Source organism: Pyrgilauda ruficollis, unplaced genomic scaffold (assembly GCF_017590135.1).
Source record: "Pyrgilauda ruficollis isolate IOZ18807 unplaced genomic scaffold, ASM1759013v1 scaffold122, whole genome shotgun sequence".
NCBI classification, from domain to species: Eukaryota; Metazoa; Chordata; class Aves; order Passeriformes; family Passeridae; genus Pyrgilauda; species Pyrgilauda ruficollis.
This window is the reverse complement of record NW_024510544.1, coordinates 80,565-101,939: the sequence shown is the minus strand read 5'-3', so window position 1 is coordinate 101,939 and position 21,375 is coordinate 80,565. Positions and strand designations below refer to the sequence as shown.

The window sequence follows — 21,375 nt, the reverse complement described above, 5'->3', positions numbered from 1 at the left end:
GGGAGCTGTTGGAGATTAAAACTCTGAAAGGAGCTGAGGTTTGAATGTGTATTGCAACAAAATCCAGGCAGCTGAGCTGGGGGTTCAAGTTGAGGCAGTGAGGGCTGGGCTTGAGCCTCACTGAGGGGGAGAGGGGCTGGTGACACACACGGGGGCAAAATGCAACTGAGAACGGGACCAGGGGGGACCAGGGGGAACCAGAGCCACCTGCTTGGGGACAGCACGGGCTGGGAGGGGTCTGCAACACACAGCAGTGTTTATGGAGGGAAATGCTGCAGGGGAGAATGATGGCATTTCCCAGGGAACGGAGAGGGCAGCCCTGTGCCGTGGGCTGGCACGGGGAGGGAAGGAACAGGACAGCCCTGCAAGGGACTGATGGGCAGGAGAACAGCAGTGTCACCCGTTGTGGCATGAACTGATGGGAATCCCATCCCAGCGTCCAGGCACAAGAGCGTGAGATCCCAAATGTCCTGTAAAGGGAGGGGTTTGCTCTCAGGGTCTGCTCCAGCCCCTGACGCAGCAGCTAATGCAGGGGGAGAATGTTTTTTACTGAACATTGCTTAAGCAAAGCTTCCACCTTTGCTAGGAACAGCTTGAAATGTTGGCAAAAATTCCAAATCTTTAAATATGCTTGAAGTGCATGATGTGGTTACCTCAGTGCTGAGAACAGTGGTGGTGTGACAGAGCCTCCTGGAGCAAGAGGACGGGTGGGGCAGAATGCTGGAATTCTACTCTTTACACCCAAATTCAGCGCTAACACTGTGCAGAAGCTTTTGGGCTGGGCTGAGCAGAGCTGAGCCCTCTGTGAGCTCGAGGTGCTGCTGACCTGTGGGGAGAACAGAGGGCTACAAACAGCTTGTGAGGATGGCAGAGCCCTGGCACGCTCAGGACAGTCCTGGCATGCTTTTGGGACAATTCTGGCACAGCCCTGGCATCCTCTAGGATGTGGCCTGGCTGGTTACAAGGGGGTGAGTGCTGCTGTAGCACAGCTGGGAGAAAAAGGGAAGAAAAGAGGAAAATTGATGTTCCAAATCCCTGAACCCCCAGCAGCCCGGGATTACTGCAGCCACGGCTCTGCTTCTCCAGCCATGTCCCCCTTGGGGCGTGCTTGGTGACAGCCCCCCCTGCACACCCTGCTCTGCCTGAGGGGCACACCGAGGGGTACCAGTGACACCCGACACCCTGGGGACACTGGGGGGCTCCCAGAGGGTGTGGGGCAGGATTCCAGCACGGGTGTCACCCCGCGAGGCCGGGGAGCTGGGGCTGTGCCAGGCAGGCTGGGGTGGGTGAAGCCTCTCACCACAGGCAGTTTGGGCTTGTCCCGTCCTGCCTGGTGACACAGCCTTGGCACGGCCACATGGGACACGAGCCCGGTGCCATTCCCTGGAAAAACGCTCCAGCTGTGCTCCAGCCTGTCCCAGTGCCACCCCAGCAGGTGCCACCCCTGCACCGCCTGGCACGGGCACTTTGGGTGCAGAGGATCCAGGCTCGCCTCCCTCCAGTGCTGCTGAGCCATGAGGCTGGACAGGTTAATCATTCCCAGCTCTGCTTTAATCACGGAGCATCTCCTGTGCTGCCAGGGAGCCCCTCGGGCACCCAGCCCTTCCTCCTGCTCCCTGCCCAGCACAGCAAGGAAAAGAAAACTCTGGGAAGCAGCAGGAGCTGCGCTGGTGTCGTCCCTGTGTCCCTGCTGCTGCCCCAGAGGTCAGAGCGTGGTGGGATGTGCGTGTGGGGGCAAAGAAAGGCAATGCAGGCCTCGGGGGGACATTCAGAGCGTGTAATATTCAGCAGGGGGCACACGGGGCAGGACGTGTCCCGCAGGCAGACACAGCTTTAGCTCTTTACGGTTACACGGAAACTCTGGAACAGTTATATTATAGTTAGAAAAAATACACTGTACCCAACGAACATTATCTCACGTACAATCAATTTAAACATTTAAATTGATTATAATTTCGCTAAAATATTAACACAAGTACTGTTTGTGCTGCTAAAGTTTCAGTGTTCCCTCTAAGGAAAATATTGCTACAGTTCTACCGTACCCTGTATTAAAATCCTCGGGGTTTTTTTTCTTTTTCTTTCCCAGCAAAACTGACTCCACAAAACCACCAAGATCCCGGAATCCCTTGAGGCTGATCCTGCACTGGGTCAGGCACCTGTGAGGGGCTGGGCAGAGCCAGGAGCTGGAGCCAAGGCAAGGAACGCGCTTCGACACCGGCAGTGACCTCGGGATGATTGGCTGCTTAATTAGTGCATTTCTCTGCTGCTCGTTAATTAGCACACTGATCTGCAGCAGGATGAGCTGTGGCGAGGGCGACCAGGACCTGTGACAGGGAGGGGACAGGTGGTGGCTATTGCTCCTCACGAGGTCACAAGGCAGAGGTGGCTTTGCCAGCACGAGCCCGGAGCGCCGGGAGCCTCCAGGGATGGAGCTGCCACCCACGGGCTGGGAATTCAACTTTCAGCTGCTCTGCTCAGCCCTTAGTGACACCCTTAGTGACACAGCCTGGACCAGCTGCCACACGGGCAGGGAGGGCTGGCAGGCTGACAAGGACTGCTGGGTTTTACACATTCTGTCCTTTCCTTTGTTCTGTGCAGCTGAACCCCAACCTGAGCCTCCTTCCCGGATGCTTTTCACTGACTCTTCCCACACCACCTCCCTACACTCCAATGGCCTGTGAACCTTTCCAGCTCCCTGCCTGAATCCCGCGTTTCTGGAGGCTGCAGGGTGACACACGTGTCCCCACCCGGCGTTCTGCTGCAGCTGACAGATGGTGGCTGCTCCCAGAATAAAAATACAAGTCCAGTATTGCTCCTAATGGCCTTGGATGTGGAGTCCGAGCCCCTCACCTCGGTCCTCACCTCTCCAGGGTGAGGACGTGTCAGCGCTGCCAACCAAGAATTCCTTAGGAATTTACACATTTCCCAATCCCCACGAGGAAACAGAACCACAAAGTGACACATCCCCACTGATCCCAGTCAGCAACCAGCTCCTGCTGGTTTCCATTTCAAACAGCAACTTTTTAAATCCTCAACCAGAACCTGCTGAAGCATAGAAGCACTCTGGATACTGACCCAACCCCGGCCTGCTGTGCCCCCTGAGCCTCTAAACCAAGTTTGGAAACACCTGTTTGGATATTTGTTTTGTACAGCAAGTATATACAAAGGAAAACAACACAGACCCCACTGATTTCCCTGTGAATTTGGCACTTTCCTTGGAGCCTGCCTGGAAGCTCCACAGTGGGAGCAGCCAGGGCCAGCTCCCCCCACTGCCCACCCACCCTCGATGGATTCTGTGTTAGCTCTGGAAGAACGAGATAAGAACTCCTCAGCTGCTGTTTGCTAGGAGGAAAAGGTGTCCTGGGCTTTCCCAGCAGAGCTCGGAGGGGCCATCTCCTCCTCCTCCTCCTCCTCCTCCTCTTCCTCCCCACCTGTAGCGCTACCACTACCCCCCTTCCTTCCTGCTGGCTTAGAGGGAACACTGCTTTTAGAAACCCTGGGACAGGTAAGACAAGAACCAATACCACTGTACAGAATTCACTGCACAACGAGCTAATAAAGGGACCCGGCACTGACTGGCCACGGCAAGGAAACGGGGCTGGAGACATCGGGGACCGGGCGGGGGTGGCACCGCCGCAGCCCCTCAGTACGCTGGCACTTGGTAACCTTTGGGGTTGGGCTCTAAGGTCTCGGTGAACGGGGGGCTCTGGTAGGTCTCCGTGCTCTCCACGCCGCTGCTGCCGCCGGGGTAGCCGGGGTAGGAGGCGCTGGGGTCGGTGCCGAACTGCTCGGTGGCGAACAGGGACATGTCCGTGCCCAGGCGGTACCGCTGCAGCGCCCGCAGCGCCAGCACCACCTGCGGACAGCGACAGCGTCACACCGGGCAGGGCTGCGACCCCACGGCTCCCCGGAGCCCCCCGGACCCCCCAATCCCCCCAGGACCCCGTGTTCCCCCAGCATCACACATCACCCCAGGACTCCGTGTCCTCCCAGGGTCCCCCAATCCCCCAGCATCCTGTGTCTCACCAGCATCACACACTCCCCATGTCCTCCAAGGACCCCCCAAACCCCCAGGACCTCGAATCCCCCCAGGACCCCATGTCCTCCAAGGACCCCCCCAAAGCCCCAGGACCTTGAATCCCACCAGGACCCCGTGTCCTCCAAGGACCCCCCAAATCCTCAGGACCCCGTGTCCCCCCAGCATCACACATCACCCCAGGACTCCGTGTCCTCCCAGGGTCCCCCAATCCCCCAGGACTCCGTGTCCCTCCAGCATCCTGTGTCTCACCAGCATCACACATTCCCCATGTCCTCCAAGGACCCCCCCAGCGACCTCAGTGACCAGGGGCACAGTGAGCCTCTCCCCTCGGCACTGCTCGAAGAGGCAAAGGGGTTTGAGGTTTGCGCCTCACCTTCCCTTGCCATGGACGAGGTGGACACAGCAGGCATGGAAGCTGGCCGTGCCCAGACCACCACTCCCCAGGAAAAGCCCTGCAGCCATGAGCCGCCGGCAGGAGCTTGCCCGGTGCCTGCCCAGCCCCTGGCACGCAGCGTTCCTGCTGGCCCCGCTGGCAGCGCAGCCGTCCCGCAGCCCCCGGCCCCACGGCCACGGCGCTCCATGGCCAAGACGGCCCGGCGGGCTCTGCGCCGCCTTTTCTCCTTCAGCTGCCTCAGGGGCAGCCAGAGGAGTGAGCCCGGGGCCAGCAGCAGGACGATGCCCAAAGATGCCGGCTCACCCTGAGGACGCCCAGCTCCCAGGGGCAGCGGCAGCTCCCGGAGACAGCAGCAGCACTGGGTGACAAACCCTGGGTACACACCGATGGATGGATGGATGGTGGCCAAGGCAACCACTTGCCAAAGGTGCGTCCTGCTGCTGGGTTTTACACATTCTGTCCTTTCCTTTGTTCTGTGCAGCTGAACCCCAACCTGAGCCTCCTTCCCGGATGCTTTTCACTGACTCTTCCCACACCACCTCCCTACACTCCAATGGCCTGTGAACCTTTCCAGCTCCCTGCCTGAATCCCGCGTTTCTGGAGGCTGCAGGGTGACACACGTGTCCCCACCCGGCGTTCTGCTGCAGCTGACAGATGGTGGCTGCTCCCAGAATAAAAATACAAGTCCAGTATTGCTCCTAATGGCCTTGGATGTGGAGTCCGAGCCCCTCACCTCGGTCCTCACCTCTCCAGGGTGAGGACGTGTCAGCGCTGCCAACCAAGAATTCCTTAGGAATTTACACATTTCCCAATCCCCACGAGGAAACAGAACCACAAAGTGACACATCCCCACTGATCCCAGTCAGCAACCAGCTCCTGCTGGTTTCCATTTCAAACAGCAACTTTTTAAATCCTCAACCAGAACCTGCTGAAGCGTAGAGGCACTCTGGATACTGACCCCAACCCCGGCCTGCTGTGCCCCCTGAGCCTCTAAACCAAGTTTGGAAACACCTGTTTGGATATTTGTTTTGTACAGCAAGTATATACAAAGGAAAACAACACAGACCCCACTGATTTCCCTGTGAATTTGGCACTTTCCTTGGAGCCTGCCTGGAAGCTCCACAGTGGGAGCAGCCAGGGCCAGCTCCCCCCACTGCCCACCCACCCTCGATGGATTCTGTGTTAGCTCTGGAAGAACGAGATAAGAACTCCTCAGCTGCTGTTTGCTAGGAGGAAAAGGTGTCCTGGGCTTTCCCAGCAGAGCTCGGAGGGGCCATCTCCTCCTCCTCCTCCTCCTCCTCCTCTTCCTCCCCACCTGTAGGTGATGCGCTACCAACCTTCCTTCCTGCTGGCTTAGAGGGAACACTGCTTTTAGAAACCCTGGGACAGGTAAGACAAGAACCAATACCACTGTACAGAATTCACTGCACAACCCTCCTCCTCCTCCTCCTCTTCCTCCCCACCTGTAGGTGATGCGCTACCAACCTTCCTTCCTGCTGGCTTAGAGGGAACACTGCTTTTAGAAACCCTGGGACAGGTAAGACAAGAACCAATACCACTGTACAGAATTCACTGCACAACGAGCTAATAAAGGGACCCGGCACTGACTGGCCACGGCAAGGAAACGGGGCTGGAGACATCGGGGACCGGGCGGGGGTGGCACCGCCGCAGCCCCTCAGTACGCTGGCACTTGGTAACCTTTGGGGTTGGGCTCTAAGGTCTCGGTGAACGGGGGGCTCTGGTAGGTCTCCGTGCTCTCCACGCCGCTGCTGCCGCCGGGGTAGCCGGGGTAGGAGGCGCTGGGGTCGGTGCCGAACTGCTCGGTGGCGAACAGGGACATGTCCGTGCCCAGGCGGTACCGCTGCAGCGCCCGCAGCGCCAGCACCACCTGCGGACAGCGACAGCGTCACACCGGGCAGGGCTGCGACCCCACGGCTCCCCGGAGCCCCCCGGACCCCCCAATCCCCCCAGGACCCCGTGTTCCCCCAGCATCACACATTACCCCAGGACTCCGTGTCCTCCCAGGGTCCCCCAATCCCCCAGGACTCCGTGTCCCTCCAGCATCCTGTGTCTCACCAGCATCACACATTCCCCATGTCCTCCAAGGACCCCCCAAAGCCCCAGGACCTCGAATCCCGCCAGGACCCCGTGTCCTCCAAGGACCCCCCAAACCCTCAGGACCCCATGTCCCCCCAGCTTCTTGTGTCTCACCAGCTTCACACATTCCCCCATTACCCCATGTCCTCCCAGGGTCCCCCAAACCCCCAGGACCTCAAATCCCAGCAGGACCCCGTGTCCTCCAAGGATCCCCCAAACCCCCAGGACCCTGAATCCCCCCAGGACCCCACATTCCCCCGCACCCCACATCCCCCATTCCCTGCAAAGCACCGAGCCCATGCAGCACCCCACAGGCTGTACCCAAGCCAGCCCCAAACCCCACTGGAACACTGCAGAGGCCATTTCTGAGGGGCAGGGTGACCCTCAGAGCTCTGCCTGGGTTGGGGGGCCCTGGCCGTGCACATCTGGCACTGCTGGCCCAAATAAACACATCTGCTGTGGGGAGGGGGAGCTGCCGAGAGGCAGCCCAGGAAAATAGGTCAGTTCTGCCGAGACTCCTTCACCCCCTTGCAGGTTGCTGGAATTGAGGCTGCAAACGTGGGAAATGTGGGCTCCTCTTGCTCTCCTTCCAGGAGGCTTCATTAACAATTCAATTAGTTTGTAAATGACGTTCTGAGGAGGCTAAAAAACGCCTGTAGAGGCCAGGAATGGCTTCCCAACCACCGCGGCCATCCTTTGGGATGGGACAGGGTGACAGCAGTGTCCCCACGGCCCTCCCGGGCTGGCAGCAGCTGCTGATGGGATGGGGAACATCCCCCCCACTGCCCTGCCCCGTGGCAGGGATGGGGAAGAGCTGGGATTAAAGGAGATTTATGGGGATAATCACAAAGCAGGGAGCAGTTAAACTGGGGGAGAACTGGAGCGAGGCTGGAACGCTGCTGGAAAGCCTGGCACTGCCTCTTGCCCCAGTTCTCTGGAGGCAATATGGAATTGGGGCACATCCCGGGGCTCTGTGCCCAGGGGAAGCTGGAGGTCACCCAGAGCCACCCCTGCCTCTCCACACACAGCTCTGGGGTGGGAACCCCCGGGTGGCACAGCCCCCAGCCCACCCGGGGTCCAGGAGAGCCCCAGGGCTTCACACAGCCCTGGCTGCAGTCCCTGTGCCCAGGTGGAGCCAGAAATGGGATCAAGGGGGGTTTCTAAGCCCCTTCTCCAGGTGGACAGCAGAGGGGCCAGTCTGGCGTGTCCCAGGAGCAGCTGGTGAGCCTGAGAGCTTGGGGAGAGCTCCCCAAGTCCCCCAGCACCCCATGAAGCTGCTCAGCGCAGGGATCTGCTCCTGGGGACTCTCTGCCTCCAAGGAGGATCTGAAACCAGGGCAGCTCGTGGCACGTTTTCAACGGGAACAAACCCTCCCAGCCTCGGGAGAAAGGGAAGCCTGGAACTCCCCAGGCAGAGGAGACTGAGCTGAGGCTTCCCTGCTGAGAAACCACCAGCTCCTCGCCACCCAGCAGCATTCCCTTCTGCCAAGCCAGCCTGCCCAGCAGCTCGGGGCAGGTTTCGTTCCGGGCTGCCTCACCCAGATGATGATGGAGAAGAAGGAGAAGGTGATGGCTGCCCGCGCCGCGTCGGCGCCCTGCGAGAAGCCCCGGGTCAGCGTCGTCCTCTGCCACTGGTTTGCCAGGAAGCAGAAGGCCACAAACCACAGGAAGGCCAGGAAACCTGCAGGGGAATACGGAATCTGAAGTGCAGGGAGCCCTCAGAACTCTGGGGCTGTAAGCCAAAGCTTAGCATTAAACCCAAGATTTGATCTCGAGATGTTGGAAAAGGCTCCCACTCTTAGGAGATGGAAGTGAGAATGTGGATTTATGGCTCAAAGCAGAGACATGTTAAGCTAAGTAGAAGAAAGTTTAGGGTTTTAAAGTGTGGTACTGTAAGTCTGTGTGTCATAACTTGATTGGCTAAGAAAGCTGACGCTGTAGCGTGAGTCTATAAAACAAAATATTTAAGGATTGTGTCAAAAGCACAAATATCCTTGTTGGTAGTATTTTATTGGTTAATAAATCCTTAGAAGGTCTTGTAACTAGAGGTCTTGTGACCTTCTGAGCCATGCACTGAAGATGTGAGCTGAACTCACCCTTCCTGTCTACGCAGAAGATAAAAATAAATAAAATAATCTAAAACAACTCGGAGGTCCCGTCTCAAATTCATTCAAAATTGCCAAAGGAACAGAGCTGGTCAGTGCTGCCCCTGCCCAGCACCTCTCCCTTCCTGCTGCACAATCCACCAAGGCTTCCAACAGGAACAGGAATTTTGGGAGCCTGGCCCAAAAGGAGCTTTTTGAACACAAAACCAGAGATGGAGGGAAGCTGTGGGGACATCTCAGCGTGTTCCCTGCCTGAAGTTCAGTTCAGCCACACCTCAGCCTGACCTCAACGAGCCCCAGGGGCAGCACATCCTCCCTGGACCTGGTGGAGAGGGGCTTTTCACAAGGGCACTGAGCAACAGGACAAGGGGAAATGCCTCAGGCTGAAGGAGGGTGGATTTATATTGGACATGGAGGAGAAATTCTTCCCTGTGAGTGTGGGGAGGCTCAGAGCAGCTGGGGCTGCCCCTGGATCCCTGGGAGGGTGCCAGGCCAGGCTGGGACAGTGGGAGGTGTCCCTGGCATGGCAGGGGTGGGATGGGATGGATTTTAATGCCCCTCCCAACCCAAACCATTCTGTAATTCCGTGACTCCATGACACGTGAGAGCTCTGCTCATCCCTGCAGAGAATCCCCCCGGGCCTGTGGAGCTGAGCACAAACACTCTGGTGATTATTTGATTATTCCTGCCTGGAAGCAAAGCTGGCTGAGCAAGATAGGGCTGCAGCTGCTCTAATTCCATCCCCAGCCACCAGCACTGCCCAGTGCCAAGCAGCTCAGGGCACAGCCAAGGAAAAGCCAGGAGCACACAGGGCCAGCAGCAGGGGTGTTTTCCAGCTCTGGGAAGAGGAGCTGCACCACCTGGGCCCTCCCATGGTGCTGCTTTCAGGGTCTCCATCACTCCTGATGCCTGGGATTCCGGGTGTCCGTGCACACGTGGATGTTGGGAATGCTGAGCAAGGACCATCAGCACATCAGGACAGGCTGCCAGTCCCTGTCTGACTGCAGGGACAGCACAACCTCCCTTTATTCCCTTTCATCCCCATTTATCTTGCCAGTTTTTCCTAAACAGGATATAAAATGGAGCATCCACACCGAGTGCTGGAGGTGCAGGGCTCAAGGACTTTATTTCAGAATTTTCTCCTGTCTTTAATTCAGAATTTGCTCCTGATTGCAGTTTAAGACACATTCCTTGTCTCCTCCTGCACGGCTGGGCCTGGGAATTCCCAAGCAGCAGGCCTGGCCGTGGAAGGAATCCTTCCTTCTCAGGAAGGATCAGCCAGGTTTCCCTTTCCAAATGACACACACTTCACCAAACACAGCCAATCCTGTCACCAAACCCACCCAGATCTCTGCATAAGCATTTTCACTTCCCTTCAGGACAGCGACTTGTTGCCAGCATTAAAGGGCAGAGATTTACTGGGATTTACTCCTCAAAGGTCACCCTTTAACTCAGGGACATTTTCTGCTCCCTGCTTTGCCAGGGGGCTTTCCCAGCAGCTCTTCCCTGGAATGGGAAGCAGCTCCAACGCCCACGTCTGGACCCGAGCCATTGCTCAGAGTCACACTGGGGGACTTTGGAAGCTAAAAACCCAGAGGTGAAACAAGAGCAGCTCCCAAAGGTTAATTCACACTGTGGGAGCAGCAGGATGGTGCAGGGACAAGGCTGGGGACACGGGGCTGGCACAAGGGACACAGGGATGGCACAAGGGACACAGGGCTGGGGACACAGGGCTGGCACAAGGGACATGGGGCTGGGGACACGGGGCTGGCACAATGGCACAAGGGACACAGGGATGGCACAAAGGACATGGGGCTGGCACAAGGGACACAGGGATGGCACAAGGAACACAAGGCTGGAACTGGTTAGGCTCAGGGACAAGGCTGGGGACATGGGACTGGCACAAGGGACACAGGGATGGGGACACGGGGCTGGCACAAGGGACACAGGGATGGCACAAGGGACATGGGGCTGGCACAAGGGACACAAGGCTGGAACTGGTTAGGCTCAGGGACAAGGCTGGGGACATGGGACTGGCACAAGGGACACAGGGATGCCACAAGGGACATAGGGATGGCACTGGTTAGGCTCAGGGACAAGGCTGGGGACACGGGGCTGGCACAAGGGACACAGGGCTGGCACTGGTTAGGCTCAGGGACACAGGGCTGGGGACACGGGGCTGGCACAAGGAACTGGCACTGGTTTGTGGAGGGGAAGTTGTTCCTGCGTGTGACACTGGAGCCAGCACAGCTCATCCTCCCCGGCAGACACTGCCACCGACCCCCTGCCCACTCTGTCCCCAGTGCCACCCCAGCCCCGCTGGCACCGCGGGCTGCCAGGAGTTAAAATGACATCACGCAGAGCCCGGAGGCAGCACGGCTGCGCTGGGTACTGCAGCTGCCAAAGCGCTCTGCAGCAGCGACCTTCCCCATCCTGCAGCCAGCAGCACCTGCAGCACCAGGGAACGCCGGGCAGCACGGCTGCCCTGGGAGTGCTGTGCCCCAGGGAGAAACCTGGGCAGCTCTGGGCAGCTCTGGGCACCACAGCTGCCTCCAGGAGTGCTGTGCTGCAGAGAGAAACCTGGGCAGCTTCTGCTGCCTCCAGGAGTGCTGTGCCCCAGGGAGAAACCTGGGCAGCTCTGGGCAGCTCTGGGCACCACAGCTGCCTCCAGGAGTGCTGTGCTGCAGAGAGAAACCTGGGCAGCTTCTGCTGCCTCCAGGAGTGCTGTGCCCCAGGGAGAAACCTGGACAGCTCTGGGCAGCTCTGGGCAGCCTCTGCTGCCTACAGGAGCTCTGTGCCCCAGAGAGAAACCTTTCTCTTCCAGAGCAGCTCTGGGCAGCCTCTGCTGCCCTCAGGATCTCTGTGCTCCAGGGAGAAACCTGGGCAGCTCTGGGCAGCCTCTGCTGTCCTCAGGATCTCTGTGCTCCAGGGAGAAACCTGGGCAGCTCTGGGCAGCTCTGGGCACCACAGCTGCCTCCAGGAGTGCTGTGCTGCAGAGAGAAACCTGGGCAGCTTCTGCTGCCTCCAGGAGTGCTGTGCCCCAGGGAGAAACCTGGACAGCTCTGGGCAGCTCTGGGCAGCCTCTGCTGCCTACAGGAGCTCTGTGCCCCAGAGAGAAACCTTTCTCTTCCAGAGCAGCTCTGGGCAGCCTCTGCTGCCCTCAGGATCTCTGTGCTGCAGGGAGAAGCCTTTCCTCTCCAGAGGATCTCTGTGCTGCAGGGAGAAGCCTCTCCCCTCCAGAGCAGCTCGGGGCAGCAGCAGCGTTGCCCCAGTGCCACGGGCACGGCGGGTGGCACTGCCAGCGCAGGAGAAGGGGTCGGGCAGGGCAGCACCCCCAGAAGAGCAGCCAGCTGCGGGGTGATGCTTGCAGGGGTGGCAGGAGTTTAAAACGCCCCGGAGGGCTGAGCTGGCACTGATGGGTGAGGCTGCATGTGCCAGCCCCAGCGCCGGCTGCAGCAGCAGCTCCTGCAGCACTGGGGAAGGAGAGCCGGGAACGCCGCGGGAGATCAGGATCGTTTGGGGGCTGCAGACAACGGAGTGGCAGCCCCCGGGAGGATGTGTCACCTCCCTGATCACAGCTGGTCTCACCTGTCCGTGGGAGCAGCCGCAGGAGCAGCTGGAAGAGAGGGCTGTAAATGCTGCTTAAATGAAGCCCCAGCTGTGCCCCAGGGTCAGCACCCAGATAATTTCAGCAAGTTCTTCCCCGTGAGGGTGGAACAGGGTGCCAGAGGAGCTGGAGCTGCCCCTGGATCCCTGGAAGAGTTTAACTGGGTCTGAGCATCCTGGTCTAGTGGAAGGTGGAACTGAATGGGCTTCAATGTTCCCTCCAAAAAACCATTCCAGGACCCCATGGTTCTGTCATTTCTCCTCTCAGAGGATCCACCACGGCGACAAAGGAGAAAGGAGGCAGGATTTGGGAGCAGTGCCAGCTCTCCTGTGGCTGGCAGGGAGCAGAGGCTGCCAGGAGGGCAGGAGGAGCCCAGCCTGGCTCCGTGACACGCAGCAGCAGCCACAGGGTGGATGTGGTGTCCTCCTCCCGCTGGAATCCAAGGATTTCAGGCACCAAGCCCCACGGAAGGGGCTGTAAATTTTATCTAACAAGGGCCGGATGCTCCAGCACCATGGAAATGAGCTTTGCAGCGAGGAGAGAACAGCCTGGAGAACAGGCAAGGCAGGGAGGGGATGATGGATGCCTTCATGTGGGACAGAGAGCCACCAGCAAGGCTCGTGCTGGTAAATCAGGCTGTGAACAGAGCCTGGGAGTGCGGGGCAGCAGCTGCCAGGGCAGGGCAGAGCTCGTTCCCCCCAGCCCGGAGCACCCTGCCTGCTCTGCCCGCAGGGATGAGCTCAGCTCCAGGGCACAGCAGCTCCCAGGGCAGTGCCAGCTGCACAGAGCTGCTCCTGCTGTGCCCCAAACCCCTGCACGAAGTGAAGCCAGAGCCGAGGCAGCTGCTGGAACCACCTTTGCTTTCTGTGAGCCAGAGCAGGCGGTGTGGGCAGGTAAAACCCCGGGGGGGCTCTGAGATGGGACCACCGAGCCTCAGTGAACACCTCCAGCTGCAGAGAGAGGACACCCCACTGTCCCCAGCCTCCCTCGGTGCCCCTGAGCCATGGCTGCATGGCACAACTGCCCTGCCACCCCAGTGTCCCCAGCCAAGGCACACGAGAGGTGTCAGGCCACCGGAGGAGCGGGGAAGGCTCCAGAGAGGAGGAGCAGAGCCCAGCAATGAGCCCAGGGAGGAAGGGAAGGGAAGGGAAGGGAAGGGAAGGGAAGGGAAGGGAAGGGAAGGGCCAAGCAGAGCAGGGCAGGGCACAGCAAGCCAGAGAGAGCAGGGCAGGGCAGAGCAGGGCAGGGTAGAGTCAAGCAGAGCAGAGCCAAGCAGAGCAGGGTACCTGAGAAGCCCAGGTCCAGCAGCACGGCCCGTTTGCGGTCCTTGACGCTGCTGATCTGCTGGAAGTACAGGTCCACCACGAAGAAGAAGATGCAGCCGAAGAAGGCGATGAGGCCCACGGCGATGCCGTAGCTGCAGGCACTCTCATTCTCGTTGAAGATGCAGAGCAGCTCGGGGTCGTGGCTGTCCTTGTTCACGTAGCACTCGTTGACGATGGAGCCGAACACCACGATGGAGAAGATCTGCAGGGGCGAGCAGAGAACACGGCTCGCTGCTGGTGGCACTGAACTCTGCTTCCCAGCAATCCCCTCCTCTGCTCCATGGCAGCTGTTTGTCACACACATCCTGCCTCTCCCGTGGTTGGTGGCTCCAGATGCACCTGGGTGTTCCTGCTCTGGAGCTGGAACCTCCTCCTGCTGTGCAGAGCAGTGTAAGGACCTGCTTCTCCAGACATGCCAGAGAGGGGAAAATACCCACACGGGGCAGGTCCCTGCAGAGCTGGGCTGCTCTCTGCTGCCAGGCTGGGCCCCACAAAGCCCCTGGGGTCCCCAGGGACAGGGGACAACGGAGCAGCTGAGCCAGGGAAGGGATGGATGGCTGCTGGAGGGGACAGGGGACATGTGTGGGGAGGTGGCACAGGGGCACTGGCTGTCCTGGGAGCAGCAGGGTGATTTTTTAGCAGGGGCTGAAAGGTGCAGCTCCTGAATGCATTACCAGTGACCTGCTTGGGGCCAGGAGGGACAGAAGGACGGGGGTTGCTGGGGCTGCCCAGGTGGCCACGCTGGCACCGCAGGTGTCACACCCCTGTCACATCCCTGTCACACCCCTGTCACATCTGGGGAAGGAGCCAATGGCAGCAGCTGCCCCAGGTGACACCATCCCCCTGCACGCCCCAGGAAGTCCTTTATCCCCAAAGGCAGGAGGGGAGGCGGCAGGAGCAGCACAACCTGCTCTGGATCCCTCCCTGGATCCCACCCTGGATCCCTTCCTAGATCCCACTCTGGATCCTGCTCTGCATCCCTCCCTGGATCCTGCTCTAGATCCTGCTCTGCATCCCTCCCTGGATCTTGCTCTAGATCCTGCCCTGGATCCCTCCCTGGATCCTCCTGGGATCCCACCCTGGATCCTGCACTGGGTCCCCGGGCAGGGGCTGTGAGCAGGAGGGCAGTGGCACTGCAGCCCTGCTGGCTCCCGGGCACAGCTGGAGCCAGGCGTGCAGGGCAGGGATAAGAGGCTCCTCCAGCTCTCCCGGGAGCTGCTGGGAATGGGAACAGGGAACAACTGGCTCCCCCTGCACCTGCAGGGACAGCACGACGAGTCAGGGACAGGTGACACGGAGGTAGCACTGGATGAAGCCCAGCTGGTGGCTCTCACAGTCACCTGTGTCACCACTGTCACCTCCTGCAGCTGCCAGGGAAGCCGTGTCACAGAGCAGGGGAATGGAGCAGAACCACAGTGGGCAAACCACCCCCGAGGTCCAACCACTCTCCAGCACAACACTGGGACAGACCTGCTCCTCTTCCTCCTCTGGGGGTTCAGCCATGGCCTGGGGCCCTGTCCCACAGCCACCCCTGGCTCAGGGCAGCCCTGAGCACCAGCCACGAGCTCAGGGGCCACCAAGTCACCCTGTGGCACCGGCACCCTGTTCATTGCTGGTGCTGTGCTTGGGGAGATTGGGATGGACAGCAGCATCATCCTCATCATCATCATCATCCTCATCATCAATATCACCATCCCCACTACCATCATCCCCATCATCATCATCATTATCACCATCATCATCACGATCATCCTCATCACCATCCTCATCATCACCATCATCATCATCACCATCATCATCATCACCATCATCATCATCACCATCATCATCATCACCATCATCATCATCACCATCATCATCATCACCATCATCATCATCACCATCATCATCATCACCATCATCATCATCACCATCATCATCATCACCATCATCATCATCACCATCATCATCATCACCATCATCATCATCACCATCATCATCATCACCATCATTATCATCCTCATCACTGTCATCATCATCACAATTATCATCACTGTCATCATCATTATCACCATCATCATCACCATCATCCTCATCACCATCCTCATCATCACCATCATCATCATCACCATCATTATCATCCTCATCACTGTCATCATCATCACCATCATCCTCATCAGTATCCTCATCACTGTCATCACCATCATCACCAACCTCATCATCATCACCAACATCGTCATAATCATCATCATCATCATCATATCATCATCATCATCACCATCATCACCATCATCACCATCATCCCCATCACCATCCTTATCTTCCCCACCATCCTCCCCATCCCCATCCCCATCACCATCCTCATCCTCCCCATCCTCATCCTCCCCATCCCCACGCTCACAGGAGGGGCCGTGTGTAAGGCAGAAACAACAACAAACAGCACTAATCGTTTTCCCAGAGCTTTGGCAGCAGCTGTAACACCAGCAGTTGTAAAAATCTGCTCATAAATAATGCAAAATTGTTATTTACCATCAGAAATAGCAGCAGCATTTATGAAACAGGCCCTGGGAAGAAGTAATGTGATTCTGGAAAACATGAATAATTGAGGACCTCTGATTCCACACGATTACTTCTCTGGCAGGCCAGCAAACTTGCACTCAGCCTCTGGGAGAAGTTCCACTCGGTCCTCCCAGGATGAGCAGCCTGCTCCAAGCTCGTGGGAGCCTGCTGGAGCCCAGAGCTCTGCTGGGGAGGGAGAGCTCCCATAAATACAATTCAGGATGTCACAGCACAGGCGTGTGGTGCCTGCACCAGCTTTGCACACCTGGGGCTGCCAATGTCGATGGTTTGATTTTAAAAAAAAGGATGTTTTATCGCTTAACTTCCAGCTCCAAAGGATTTTGGAAAGCAGAGCATTCTTCCCTCTGCCAGACAACCCAAGTGGCTCAAACCACGAGAGCCCCACAACCACATTTCAATGTACAAAGCACAGGACACGCAGCTTTTCCTTGGGAGGCCAAAGCAACAACAAATTCCAAGGGCACACATTTGATAGATGAGCTCAAAACACCAGCACTGCCTGGAATATTCCTGTCAAAACGTGCCTTTCCATGGGTCACCCCTCCCTCACCCCAGGACTGTCATGTTATGGTTTTTCTTTAAAAAAACCCACTGGTGCTGGTGAAACACTTTAGTGAGAATAAATTTGTGTTGTCTTTCTAAGTATAGATGAAAAAGTGCTTTTATTTTAGGAAAACGTGGGTAGATGAAATAAACGTGGGCAGGGAAATAAACCCCCTGTGTTTTTTTTGAAGTTCCCACAGAAGAAGTGCATTTTCCCCATCACCTTCACAAACCACAGCAGCTCAAAGGCCTGACCAGCTCATCAGAGACTTGAAAGGGAAAACACAAGGTCAGATTTTCCACTGTCAGTGAGGTTTGGTGGCCCTGAGCAGCAGCTCAGAGGATCTGCACAGGAGCCTTCACAGGACACTCCATTTCCCAGCTGAACAACCCAACACCACCAGCAACAAATTCTGCTTTTCCTGGCTGAACCGGTGCAAGGCACAGCAAGAAAACTGGATTCTCCCCAGCCAACCCGGGGGGAAATTGCATTTTCCATCCTTGCATCCTGCCAAAGCTGCCATGGGGATGTGCTGGCAGCTCGGGGGCTCCTATACAGTGGGACAGAAAAACAGGACAGGACAGTGGGACAGGACAATGGGAAAGGAAAATGTGGCAGGACAATGGGACAGGACAGTGGCACAGGACAGTGGCACAGGACAGTGGGACAGTCTCTCTGCTCAGAGGGTGGGGAAGCTCTGGCGCAAGGTGCCCAGAGAATCTGTGGCTGCTCCATCCCGCTGCCAGGTCTCCCACAGGACCACGAAGGGAAGGCCTGGCGTGGTTTCTGGCACAGACAGAGGTGGGCTGATGCTGGCTGTAATAGGTTTAGGGCCACGTCCACCAGGCTAATCAGCTTGGGAGGATGTCTATTGATGAGCACATGACTGATTTTTCCTGAATCACTTTTTCTGATGTGGTAAGAGATGCTGCCTGAGACACAGCGTTCATTCAAGGCTCCTAATCTGGTCCTGCAATCTGAGCACATGGCACACCAGCAGTGCTTGAAACCAGAGATGACAGGAGCATGACAATTCAGAACCATTTTAAGCTCAGATGCAGCAAAGCTCCCCTATAATTCCATTACCAAAATGTTAAGTTTAAATTTTGCCTTTAATCCATAGCCTGCAGAAAGAGAAAATTAAGGCAGAAATCTGATGACCCTTCTGAAAAGTGGTCAGGAGCAAAGTCTGAGGCAGCTCAGATCATGCTAATGACTCTGAGCACGGCTGGGGGCTCCTGGAGTGCCAGAGCAGCCTTGGAGCTCTTCCCCAAGAGCCCTGAGTGCTCAGGAGTCAGTGAAACCCCTGAGGAGCCACCCAGAGCCCATTCCCTGCACTTCTGCTGAGCTCCAGGGAGGCACAGATGGATGGGATGGGATAATGGGATGGGATAATGGGATAATGGGATGGGATAATGGGATGGGATGGGATGGATGGGATGGGATGGGATGGGATGGGATAATGGGATGGGATGGGTCAGTCAGGGGGATGAGGGTGCACTGATGGGACCCAGCACTCAGCTGCTGCTCTGCACGAAATCGCAGGAATTGCTGAAAAAGTTTACCAGAATATTTTGCAAAACTGCTTTTAAAAGCCAAACCTAAGCCTATGTTAAATGAACAATTGCCCTGTGGAGCTGAGTGGCCACTTGAAAGTCTGGCTGGCACGGGCAGGGACAGGGAAAGGAGCTCATGATTCTGCAGGCAGCCGTCGTGAATATCGACTCTGTTTGGCTGTGCAAAAAATGCCTCAAAAGGAAACCACAAGAGCGATCACATCTTCATCTGACAAGCTGCATCAGACACAGAGGGAAGAGATGAATGAGGAACTGCTAAATGGTTCTTTCCAGCTTTTGGTTTCGCAGCTCAAGCCAGGAGTGGTGTTTTTCCCCCTCAGATACTCAGAATTACTCTCTCAGGGGGAGGCAGAACCAAGAATCCCCTTTGGGCACCACTGACATTTGGGGATTTCTGTGTTGGTCACCATTCACCTGCCAGCCCCTCACATGTCTGCCAGCACAAGGTCCCCCAGGCAGCCACAGAATCCCAAAAAAAGGGAACTGGACCTTCCCTGGGTGGTGGGAAGCCCCGGCAGTGGCCACCAGCCAGATCAGCACGAGTCACTCACCTCAGGCACCTGGGGCTGGCCCCAAATCCCTGTGGGGTTTCTCCATCACCCCCACCCAAACCAGCCCACCCTGGCAGCTCCTCCTTTCCCCAGGAGCAGCTGCCATCACCCCCAGAGCAAGCTCCTGTGTCTGCTGTGGGATCCAGCTGCTCAGGTCAACCATGGCCCCAGCGAGGCACAGGAAGGAAAACCACGTGAAAAACCCACCCCAGACCTGACCTCAGCCCAGGGCCAGCTCATCAACCACCCTGGCTGGTTTGTGCTGCCACAGGCAGCTCGTCTCCCCTGGGCTGGCAGGCAGGGAAGCCTGGCAAGGCTCTGTTTGCTTTGGCCATCAGGGAGTGGCACGGTGGGCATCGGTTCCAGCTCCTGCCCGGCCACCAGCACGGATGTCACCACGGGCCACAGCACTGCCACCCACCCAGGACAGCAGCAAGGAAGGCAGCAGAGACCCCAGCAAAGCCCGTGGCTGCCTCCCCCACCCAATCTGTCCATGCTGCCACGGGTTTGGCCTGGAAGGCAGGCACGAGACACAGCAGCAGGAGGGGAACGCTGTGAGTGCAGCCCCAGCTCACGCTGGACAGGAGCCACAAGTGCTGAACTGGTTGAACACACGGGGAACTGGGCTGAGACAACCAAACTGGGGCTCCGAACCCCCAGGCTGGAGCGGTGATGAACCCTGACAGGTCTAGCAGGGAGTGTGAGACCTGGGAATAGGGCTCCAAAGGGAGCTCCCCCAGCCCACTGAAAAGAGCAAAAACTCCCTTTTTGCTCAGTGGGCTTTGGCCAACCCTGAATGTAGCAAACACTTATGGACAGCAGCATGCTCATCCCAGTTTGTCCACACTGGTGGCCCCTGCACTTGTTTGGAGTTGAGCTGATGCATTTCTGTGGCTGTGAGCACTCGTTTGTCACTGATTCCCTGGGAAAAACAGAGCCAGGAAAGGAGGGACTTCACCACTGAATGAAGCAGGGGGTATATACAGGAACATCTCCTAAGCTGGGATTTTTATTTTGTACCTACATTCCATACTCTGGTCCTTCCCAGCAGTGTCCAATCCCCTCCACCCAACAAGGCTGGGGAGCCCTCTGGGTGCAAGGTGACACATTTATTTTAGGAGGGGCTGAACTCACCAGCAGCGGGGCACATTTATTTCACTGTACCCAAACCCTCCTGCCAGCAGTTTGCCATGGCCACTCAAGGAGGATCCAAACCAAGTTTTCTTCTAGGAAACAACTGCTGCCCTGTGCCTCAAGCCTGCCCAAAATGCCCCATCCACAGCAAGATCCACACCACATCCATGGATCTGGATGCCCCAGATCCATCCCTGGCCCTGTTTTTCCCCAGCAATGGAGCTGTGGGCCTTCTCCAAGCCCTGGGAAGGAAGGACACCAGCTCCCATCAGGCACACACTGCAGCGTGTGGTTGAACTCTGAGCATGTGACTGCAGCTGGAATTGCTCATGTGCTGCTGCTGGGGCCTCTCCCAGGGCCGGAGAGCCCCTCGGAGCCAGCGGCTGTGCCTGCTGGAAGGAGGGCAGCTGGGGGCTGCCCGCACCTCCTCACACAGCTTTGTGAGCTCCCTGCCTCGCTGAGCGCTGCCACGGTGACACAGAGCCAGCTCGGGTGTGACATGGGCGAGGACAAGCCCCAGGCTCATCCACAGCCTCCAGCCAAGCACTGGAGCCAGGCGAGAGCCGGGCAGATCCTTCCCACAGGGGGTTTTTGGGAAGGAGCTGGCATTCCTGACCTCCCAAGGCGCTGCACACCTGCAGATCTCAGCAAAAAGCCAGGCTGGGAGAGGCAAATTAAGGGCTGTCCTTAGCCCTGGGCATCGGGGCACCACGGCCCCAGGGGCACCCTGGCACAGGACCACCAAAGGCTTCCCTGAGCCCTGCAGAGCCCACTGCAGCTCCTGCTCCGCGGTGGGAATTCACCGATGGGAAACGTCCAACAAACATGACATCCTCTCAGCAGCACGGGGAGCTGGGCAGGGCTGCTCCCGGCTTTCTGTCACACACACGCATGCAGGAAAATGTCCTCTGCCTCCCGCTCCCGGCCCCATCCTCCAGCGCCGCACGGGAGAGGGGCAGCGCGCATCCCGCCGCCGCTCCCGGCCCCGTTCCCGAGGAAACTCCCTGCCAGCCCCCCCGGGAGACGGCAGTGCCCGCGGGGCTGGGCAGCGCCCGCCGCACCGGCACCGGGAACGATGCACCGGCTGCGGGCACGATGCACCTGAGCTGCCCATGGTCTCGACACTGCACATCACCTCGACACTGCACATCACCTCGACACTGCACATCACCTCGACATTGCTCATCACCCGGGCACTGCCCATCGCCCGGGCACTGCCCGCCGCACCGGGCGCTGTCCCCGCACCGCCGCTGCCCAGCCCCGCGCCCCCGCGGCCGTTCCGCCTTACCCAGGTGGTGACCCGGAGCAGGGTCTGCGGCTGCTTGAGGAAATCCACGGGGTCGATGGCCCCCCCCGCCCGGCCCGCTCCGAAGGACGCTCCTTCCATCTTCCCCCGCGCCCGCTCCGCGCCCAGCCGAGCCCCGCCGCGCGCACCGCGCCGGCC

General features: G+C 58.2%; 1 protein-coding gene across 1 annotated transcript; it reads right to left on the bottom strand.

Annotated features, from left to right (window-relative positions):
- Positions 1 to 5,898: 5,898 nt before the first annotated feature.
- Positions 5,899 to 21,352, bottom strand: SYNGR3 (synaptogyrin 3). Its single transcript, XM_041490334.1, has 4 exons — positions 21,220 to 21,352; positions 13,528 to 13,768; positions 8,068 to 8,210; positions 5,899 to 6,321 (listed from the first exon to the last, which is right to left on the bottom strand). The coding sequence occupies exons 1-4, from the start codon at positions 21,316 to 21,318 to the stop codon at positions 6,109 to 6,111; spliced, it is 696 nt and encodes a 231-aa protein (XP_041346268.1). The 5' UTR covers positions 21,319 to 21,352; the 3' UTR covers positions 5,899 to 6,108.
- Between the last annotated feature and the right edge of the window lie 23 nt (positions 21,353 to 21,375).

Excerpts from the sequence above, each read along its gene's own strand:
- SYNGR3 (XM_041490334.1), bottom strand. The coding sequence starts at position 21,318 with ATGGAAGGAGCGTCCTTCGGAGCGGGCCGGGCGGGGGGGGCCATCGAC. Across the intron at positions 13,769-21,219 it reads TGCTCCGGGTCACCACCTGG|ATCTTCTCCATCGTGGTGTT; the intron begins GTAAGGCGGAAC and ends TCGCCCCTGCAG. Across the intron at positions 8,211-13,527 it reads GCTGGACCTGGGCTTCTCAG|GTTTCCTGGCCTTCCTGTGG; the intron begins GTACCCTGCTCT and ends ATTCCCCTGCAG.